Raw genomic sequence first — 9,714 nt, 5'->3', positions numbered from 1 at the left:
ACACACACCACACACACAAGTACCACACACACCACACACACATACACCCCACACACGAGTACCATACACACACTACACATATAGACACACATCACATACATACTATACACACAAACCACACACATACACACAACACACACATACACACATGCACCATACTCACAACACACGTGTACATGTGCTACGTGCATGTGCCGTATCATACACACACGTGTACTATGCACACACCACACGCACATAACATACACACATACACAAAATACACATGTGAACCATACACGCAACACACATACCATACACACGCCACACATGTAATATACACACAACATACACATGCCATACACATATAACACACAGACGCACCACAGACACCATACAAACACATGCCACACAACACACATGTGCCACAGACACCACACACACATACACACACCACACACGAACCATACACACAACACACATAACACACATACACATGCCACACATGTACCATACATACACCACACACACACATATACACAACATACACACATCACACACGGCTCACACAGCAAACGAACAGCAAAACCAAGGCCACGAGCCGCGTGTCCTCTCTTCCAGGCTAAAGCTCGAGCCCTAACCCACCACCTCCCAGCTGGGGGCAGCAAGGGTGCGACAGAGGATGCAGTGGCTGGGACCCACCCCCACCCACAGGCCTGGACCCTGGGAAACAAGTGTGGCCGGCGCTACAGCCACACACCCCCAGCTCTGGGCCCCTGCTGGACACAGACTTGGTCACTGAGGGCGATCGCCTCCTGCTGGGACCATTTCAAGTGGCCGAGGTGCAGCTGGTCCCACAGCCAGCTGGTGAGGCTGCCCGTCCGCAGACAGCCCTGGCTTGCCACAGGCCCCGTCTGGTGAGGCCCCGAGCGTCTAGTGTCCAGATTCCCAGTCTAGCTCTACCAGCGACTCTGGGTGACCCGAAGCAGTCACCACACCACCGGCCCCCAGTTTCCTGGGGGTGACATTCTCCTGAGCCTTGAGCTCCTGAGCTCCTGGGATCACAGATGTGGACACACACTCAGGGCGCTGTACACAACCCCCAACCTGGAGGCTGCCAGCCCAGTGGGCAGAGCATGCGGCTCCCCTAGGAGGGAGAGGCCCCACCCTCCAAAAGAGCCCAGGAAAGTCAGGGAAGCTCCTCTTATACCGCAGCACGTGGCCTAGGACCTCCAGGACAGGAGGACAGACCAGTGAGCTGTAGGGCGTCTGGGGAGGGGCCAGTGCTCAGCGTCAGGGGCCCCAGTCCTCTGCCCAGCCCCATCCACGATCTCTGCCAGGGGAGCTCACAGCGCTTCCCGTAAGACAGCGCCCGTCTCTGTGACCCTGGGCAGCACCAGGTGCTGCACCGCGGCCAATGCAGGAGGGTAAGACAACTGACAGCAAGACCACATGGGCACTGGCTTCAAGGGGCAGCGACTGAAACCCCGGCTCAGCCACCTCCTGACACCTGGACGCCCAGCAAGACGCAGCCCCTCTCAGTCGCCTCCTCCCCTGTAAGACGGGGACCGCCACACGGACTGAACGCCAAGACCCACGGGATGTTCTGAGTGCCATGGCTGGCCACTGACGATCTCAGCAGTGGCAACCGCTGTGCTGCCAGGGTGCTGTCCATCGGTGGCGGACGTGTGACCTCGGGGCTGGCCCACCCAGAGCCCAGGCAGACACCACCTGCAGTCGGGCCCACGTGGGCTCTTCTCCCAGGACCTGGGCCAGCTTCTCCTCAGCCTCAGTTGCTCACCTGAAAAGGGCCTTTCTCACAGTGAAGCTGGGAGGCTGGAAGGACACTCTCAAACACCTGCAGAGTCAGAAAACCCCCGTACCTCCTGGCCTGTCCCGAGGCTTGAGAAGGACGAATGCAGACTCAAGCAGTCTCTGCCATCACCCAGTCCACTGCCCTGCCACAGGGGGGTGGGAGTGCCAGGGGACCCCAGCTCATTCCAGGCTGAGCTGAGCCTCGAGAGCCAGCCGCGTGCCAGGGAGCACACACAAAGCCCAAGCTGGGGTCTCTGGCTCTGCAGCCGCACTGGAATGACTTGTTTAGCTTCCAGAAAACTCCAGTAACTCTGCAAAGCCTGCTTTGGGGGGCTTCCACCTCCCAATGGCCCCTTCACTCAGCCCAACGCACTCTAGAAGCCCATGCTGGGTCCCTGCTCCCCCCTGCCATTGCCCAACACTCCAGAACACTCCAGAACACGCCCACTGCCTCATCTGGCTGTCAAGATGCCAGGAGTGCCGCTTCACCAGAGCGCAGAGCTGGAAGGAGCACAGCTTCCACACCAACAGGGAGCGACTGGATAAGCTACAGGACACCACCCCCACCCCCGCCTTAAGCCCAGCAGGGAGCTGAAGCTGCAGGGCAGCCCAGCAGCTGAACCCCCACGAAGATGGGCCTTCCAGAGACAGGCCTAGGAAGAGAAGCCAGGCACCAGGCAGGTGGGAAGGAGGAACTCAGGTAGCACTTTCACAGGTTGCAAAGGCTGACTGTGGGCTTGCAGAGCCAGAGACACAAGGAGAGAGACTCTCCTCTGCAGACCTGCGCGAGCTCACGGGAAAGCCTGGGGGGCGGCCAGCTGGAAACAGCCCAGCTCCTACCCAGCCGACTCACCGTCCACACTGACGGCCTGGCAGGAAAAGGCAGGCCCGTTTCCAAGCATAAATACGCCTGAGCCCAGTCTCTAATGTCAGAACACTATGTCCAGCATTCAATCAAAAAGGACGACTCATTAAAAAGAAAAAAAAATTATCCACTGTCAAGAGATAAAACATTCAAGAGAATCAGATTCAGAAAACTTAAAATAAGTCTAACTAATATATTAAAGACTTTCATGGAAAAGGTGGACAACACGCATGAGCAGATGGATATTTCAGCCAAGAGATGGAAACTATAACCACAACGTTAGAGGGAAGATGAAAACACAGAACAAACGTAGAACGCTTTCAATGGGCTCATCAGCAGACCTGGCTCAGTGGAAGAAAGAATTAACCTGAAGATGGGTTGACAGAAATTACCCAAACTGAAACACACAAAAAAGTTCTGAAAAAGGGGAACATCCAAGAGCTGTGAGATAATATCAAACAAGCTAACACATAGGCAATTAGAATCCCAAAAGAAGAAGAGAGAATGGGACAGAAGAAATATTTGTGATAATGGCTGAAAATTTTTCCAAAATAATAAAAGGCATCAAACCACAGATCCAAGAAGCTCAGAGAACCCAGAGCAGGATGAGCACCCCCTCCTCCAAAAAAATCGACTTAGACACGCCGTATTTGAGGTGCCGACAACCGGAGAGAGAGAGAAACTGCTGAAGGCAGCCAGAGGGGGAGACCCACCCCACAGCAGACCAAGGAATCCCAGGGGACTTCATCAGAAACTGCACAGCCAGGAGACACTGGAGGGACATCTCTGAAGTGCCGAGAGAGATGAGGAGGGAAGCCAGGAAGGGTGGTGAGTCCCACAGTGCACAGGCGAGTGGCGTTCTGAAGGTCGGAGTCCCCATCAGGGCAGGGCAGGGCAGGGGAGGGGAGGGCAGGGGAGGGGAGGGGAGGGCAGGGGAGGGGAGGGGAGGGCAGGGGAGGATTGGAGGCAAGAAAGAACAGGGTGTGATCAGACAGGCCCGCGGGGCTGAGCGTCAGGAGGCAGATCAGGTGAAATCCAGATCACAGGAGGACAGGCCCTGGACTTCAACACTGCCCAAAGGCAAGGGGGAGTCGGTGGAGAGGCCTAATGAGGGGCGATGGAGGCCAGATTTGTGTTTCTGAGACGTCACTTAGCTGCAGAGTGAAAGATGAACCCGGGGGAGGCCACACGATACTCCAGGTGAAAGAGGAAGAATCCCAAGACCGGAGCAGGGTTGAGAGGGGCAGGCAGAGCTGAGAGCTTACTAGGCAATAAATCCACAGAAGTGGGCCAGCCCTGGTGGCCTAGTGGTTAAGTTCAGTGCGCTCCACTTCAGCGGCCCAGGTTTGCTTCCCAGGAGCAGACCTATACCACTCATCTGTCAGTGGCTACGCTGTGGTGGCAGCTTGCATACAAAAACAGGAAGACTGGCAGTGGATGTTAACACAGGGCAAATCTTCCTCAGCAAAAAAAAAAAAAAGCCACAGAAACAAGTAACAAAGTGCATGTGGGAGGGAAGGCAGGAGAAGTCATCACTGTCTGGGAGCAATGAGAAATGAGGAACCCAGAAGCTCAGAGGGGGACTCAGAGCTCTTCCTATTCCACTGGCATCAGAAAGACACTCCTCCCAGAAGCCCTGGCTCCTTTCTTTCTCCAGAACCCTGTGGGTTCCTCTTGAGGCTTTCCCTTCCAAGCCCCGTGTAGCAATGAGGAGAACCGTTCCCCGAGCCAACCCAGGAACTTGGATCTGGCACCCTTCCCCAATGCGAGGCCTCCAGATCCTGTGGAAACAGCCTGGAGGAAGAGCACAGGGGAGGAGAGGGAGGGAGGAGGGGAGCGGGAGCGGGGGCGGGAGCGAGGAACCTGCCGGTTATCCTGAGCAAATCCTCCCGCCAGGGTTTTCGGGCCTCTACACGCAATCCTGGGAGGCAGCTAACGCAGTGTTGGAGAGCACCCGGCACCCTGACCAGTGAGGCTGGAAGGGAGAGACAGTCACTCTGATCTTGGAAGAAATGTGAGCTTGGGGTGGGTGACAAGTCCTTCAACCCCTTGTGGCCCGCTTCCCGATCCTGATCCACGAACGCACTCCTCCCCAGGCTGTGGGAAAATGAAGTGAGACGCCCGCACGTGGGAGCCGAGGAGCGTCTGGCACGGCACCGAGGCTGGGTGAGCGCTGCTTCCCACCCCACTGTCTCTCCTCCGGCTCTTCCAGGGTGGTTCATCTACGAGTAACACCCACCCACTCAAATGCTGATACCACCCTGCCCCTCACTGGGCCTCTTTCTATCTCCAGAAAGGAAACAATCACAAGAACACCGTTGTTCTCAGGCTCAAGCAACATAGAGGGTGGAACAGCAGCTGTAATCAGTAATCCCATCCAGCCCTCAGGGCCAGGGCCAGGGCCAGCCCACCTCCTCCATGCAGTCCTCCAGTCATCCTCCTCCTCTGAACCCTCCCTCCTGGGCCCCTGACCGACACTGAGAATGACCACCTGGCTGGCAGGCGGCTTCCAGCATCAGTAGCCTGGCTTCCCAGTGTCACTGTAAGCTCCTGAGGTCAGCTTTTCACAACGCGCCCCATGCCCACCTCTCCTGGGCACGGTGACATGCACACACAAAGAAAACTAAGACATCCGTGTAGCCTGGGGCCCGTGCATCTCCCGCAGCCTCCCCATCCCCAAGGTATCTTAAAATTTAAGACTGAAATGAGTCCATCAGGTCCAACCCCCTCATTTTTCATGAGCAAAGCGAAGTCCCACGGTGACAGGGTGGAACCGGGGCCCAGATGCATTTCCTCCCGGGCTGCAATTCGCTTCTCCCCTCTGGTCAGGGACGGGAGACTGTGAGGCACTCCAGGACCGGCCGGAACCAAAAGGAAAATAAGAGCAGGAGGCGGGCGCTCCGGCCGAGCCAAGGAGCAGACTCCAAGGCCAACACCCCACAACTTTGGGGACCGTCAACCCGTTAGCAAAACCGACAGCAGCGCTTGCCACCACACAAGCGTGGACAGCCACAAGATGCTGCCCCGACAGCCAGGGTCAACACGACAATCCCGGGACCCAAGAGGCTGTAAGAATGAATGATGATGAACAAGCAGTGAGGAGAAGGGTCCTCCTCACGGGCACAAGGGCTCCCGAGACCCGGATCCCAGTCTGAACTGGCGCCATCCCACAGAACTTCCCGCGATGATGGAAACGTTCGACATCCGTGCCGTCCAACACGGCAGCCATGAGACACACCTGGCACTCGAAGTGTGGCGAGTGCTACTGAGGCGTTGAATTTCTAACTTTATGTCACTTCCACTCATTCCATTTCAGTAGCCACATGTGGCCAGAGACTACCGGAGTGGACAGCACAGTCTAACCTGTCGTCTGAGCTAAAACGTCAGAAACACACAAAAAATCCCAGAGCAGTAGGCTGTTGCGGAAAAAAGCAGGATCTAATTACTACTGCCTTTACCACCAGAAAGCCCCCAACCCTGGAAAGCCCAGCTCCCCATCAGAGGGGGCAGGGGTGGACAGGGACCCTCAGGCCCTTCCAGCTCCGACCACCTGCGAGTTCACCGTCATCCCCTGGACGTGGGCACCGGAAGCCCAAGGGGCCCCGTGGTCTTCCTGCTGTGGCACGAAGGGGGCCTCTGCTTGTCCTGGTGGTCTCTCCGACCCCTGCAGAAACCCCCACACGGCTCAGAGGGTCACGCCATCCACCCAGGGCCCCCCGGATGGAGCAGTGAAGCTGTACTCACACCCAGGACTTCCAGCTCCAAAGCGGGCGCCTAACCTCTACACCCTGGAGCCTCGTCCAGACCCACTCCAGGTGGGGGATGGGAGGGCCGGCCAGAGAGGGGAAAGGGAATGTGACCCGGGCCACCTGAAGGCCATGTGCTGAGGGCTCACAGCGGCAAAAACCTTAAAATCCCGACGTGCCTGAGCCTCCAGTGTCACAAAGCACACAGGGAGAAGGCAGGATGCCCCCCCTCCTTGGGGCCTGAGTCTGGCTGCCCTCACGACCTCCCAAAGGAGCAGGGCACCCGCGGGGCAGGGGAGAGGCTGGCTGTGGACCAGGGGACCTGACAAGACCTGGCCCCATCCCTCAGCAGCTGTGTGACTGAGCAAGTTCTTGCTTTCTTTGAGCCTTCGAAAAGAGGCACGAGAGCCCCTCAAGGACTAACAGGGCAGAGCACCTGGCACTTAGCCACCCCTAAAGCATTGCAGGTCCCACCCCACACTGCGACAGGCCTGTGTTCACAGGCACAGCCCCTCAAAGGATCCCGGCAGACCAGCCTCGGAGACCGTGCAATTTAAGCTGTGGATTTCACAGCAGGGCAAACGGAGCCTTGAGAACCCAGATCCGAACCCCAGACCTGCTCCTCCCGCCCTCCCACTGCAGATGACTCCCACGGCCCTGTTCCTCTGGCTGAGAAAACCATGAGGGCAGATTCCTGGGGCCAGCGCTTCCGTCCCTCGGTCATTTCTTGTACTGACCTTGACAGCCAGCGGGGCGGGAGGGCAACAGCCTTCAGTAGAGCCGGTTAAAGCTGGCACAGCCACCTTTCCTGAGAAAACACCTCACTCACCCCGTCACGTTCCATGGGATGGGTGGGAGGATGGAGCGGGACGAGGCTGAGAACCAGGAGGCAAAGCCAAAAAGGAGCCGAAAACACTGGCCCGCACCAAACCCACGACTCTGCTCCTCCTTCATGCCAGGTGCACCGTCAGCTCAACTCAGCCTGTTCCAGCCCTGTGAGCCTGGGCAAGTCCCAACCCCCCGGACATGCGTGTCCCCCTGTGAAATGGGAGCCCGTCTCTGACCTACCCCACAGAGCTCTGGGGAGAAGTCGCTGTGACAACGGACCCAGGGCTCCGGGAGCCACAAGGCACAGAGCACGGGCTGTGGTCACTTACGCTACCTGCTCCCGGCCACACGCGGTTCTCACCAGGCAGCCGCAGGTGGAAAAGGAGCGGGCAGGGGCGGCCAAGAAACGGCAGGAGCCTGGAACGGCCATCAGGGCTGTGGGGAATTTTAAGTTTTAAAAAGGTAACTCTCCGGGGCTCTAGGTGAAGGGACCTCACACAAGGTCTCCAGGCCACCCCTGGGTTCCTGTCACCAAGGGAAAGAGCCACACGTTTGCCCTCCTTGTTAAGAAGTGCAAAGTGTGCTTCTGTTTGTCTTTGAAACATGTGAGTTACAACACGTGAGCTCTGGTTATCTGGAAAACCTCCTCCAGCTCACAGCTCATCCCCATCCAGGGGCCCGCAGAGCCCCGCCAGGCCCCGCGGCAGCCCCTCTAAAGCACTGGCCACAGGCCTGAGGACACAGCTCTCCCAGGGAGCCCCAGGGTCTGTGCGTCCCCAACCCCGACAGCCACTTAACTTCTCACCTCCGTCTCCTCCTGTGAGGACACAGAACCACAATCCCTCATCTGTAGTTCCAAAATCCTAAAGAGCCCAAACCGAGTTTTTCACCATGCATTCGGAGGCAAATCCTGTCCTAAGCCGACATGAGGCTATTTTTAATCTTTCTTGATCCCACTTAATGTGGGGGTCCAAGGTAAAGCCCCACACCGAGCGGGGGGATCCTACAGCATATCTGACATCCACAGCTCTAAAATCTGAAAAACCAGGGATCGCCGCACCCACGGGGCCCCGCAATTCGGGTGAGGGGCTGTGGGGCCGCAGCAGGGAACACACGCACACCTCCTTCCCGTCCCTCTTCCCAAGGACAGCCCCGCAGTTCTTCCAGACTGTTCTCCAAGCCCCCACCCACCAACATGGCTCCCCACCGCTCCACTGACAGCCCCTTCCCCAACCTTCCTCAGAGGATCAGGTCAGGCCCTCGGGCGTGGGGGACCCTGGGCAGGGATGACAATCCAGCGTGCAGCTCTTCCAGCAACCTGCCCCCTGCTGGTCCAACAGGACCTCAAGGCCGGCCGCCTCCTACACCAGGCTGCAGACGCACTGCACAGTCTGGATTCCAGCGCTCCCTCCCTCTCCAGTACGGTGGCAACAGGGAACCTCCCCCGCCACCACCCCAGCCCAGTTAAAAGAACAGGAAAGCTGCCTCTTTTCCCCACAAACCTCAGAAGAGGCACATGATAATCTCTCACATCAGGTCCTGGACACAGACCAGCCTGGCTTTAAATCCCAGCTCTGCCACTCATCCGCTGTGTGACCTTGGGCCAGCCACTTCCCCTCTCTGAGTCTCAATGCCTAGACTGTAAAGGGGGGATGACCACCTTACACGGTTGTCAGGAAAATGACATCAATTAAGGCTGGGAAATGTGAATGCTCCAGGGTCCTGCCTGACCCCTGGGTGATGGAGGCGACCCTGAAGCAGGGGAGCACACCGAGCACCGGGCACTCACTCTGGGCAGGGCTGGTCCCATCCCCCACCAGAAGCCCACGCAGGAAAGGGACGTACACAGCCCTGACGCCCGTTTGATGCCCCTTCCCAGACGATCCCCAGGACTTGGCACTCATCAAAGGCTGAACCGTGTCCAGAAACAGAGAGGTTAAGTGACTGTCCAAGGTCACACAGCCAGCCGGGTAATGGGAGGGGATGCGGGGAGGGGTGGCGGCCCTGGGCCTGTCCTCCTGGCAGCTTCGGCCAAACAGGCTCCATCCGCACGGGACGCCGTCCAGCCGTGGCCACCGAGGCCCACCCCAAAGGTCTCTGGCCTCGATTCCCCCACTGCGGGCCGCCCCGCCCTGTCGCGCGCAGGGCACCGGATGGGCGGTGGGCGCGGCGGCGAGGACGAGGGGGACCACGGCGCCCCCGACGGGCAGCCCCCGTGTCCGCGGGCGCAGCGCTCCCGCGGGGGCGCCGCAGGCCGGGCGGGGCGGGGTGGGCGCGGGGCTCACCGGACTTGGGGTAGGTGACGATCCACACGTCGCTGGGCCGCACGGGGAAGTTGGCGATCTCCTCCATCTTCCCGCGGCAGAAGGGCGGCAGCCGCACGCCGTGGAACTCGAAGTACTTGCTCTCGAACTCGCCCGGGGTGCTGGGCGTCTCGGCCTCGCTCTCCGCCATGCCGCCGCCCGGCCCGCGCCCGCCCGC

General features: G+C 58.7%; 1 protein-coding gene across 9 annotated transcripts in view; it reads right to left on the bottom strand.

The window, feature by feature from the left end:
- The window catches only part of SULT4A1 (sulfotransferase family 4A member 1), a 34,991-nt gene extending 25,283 nt beyond the window's left edge, over window positions 1-9,708 (bottom strand). For all 9 annotated transcript variants that reach the window (XR_006886203.1, XR_006886199.1, XR_006886202.1 and 6 more), the window contains exon 1: window positions 9,519-9,708. Coding sequence is in view for 2 of the 9 variants with exons in the window: in XM_046646665.1 (XP_046502621.1) it covers window positions 9,519-9,687 (169 nt within the window). In the remaining 7 variants the exon portion in view is untranslated. The remainder of the gene's footprint in view (window positions 1-9,518) is intronic.
- Between the last annotated feature and the right edge of the window lie 6 nt (window positions 9,709-9,714).

Source organism: Equus quagga, chromosome 19 (genome assembly GCF_021613505.1).
Source record: "Equus quagga isolate Etosha38 chromosome 19, UCLA_HA_Equagga_1.0, whole genome shotgun sequence".
In the NCBI taxonomy this organism is placed as follows: domain Eukaryota; kingdom Metazoa; phylum Chordata; class Mammalia; order Perissodactyla; family Equidae; genus Equus; species Equus quagga.
Note: the sequence above shows the minus strand (reverse complement) of the source record. Positions and strands in the feature narration are given on the sequence as shown.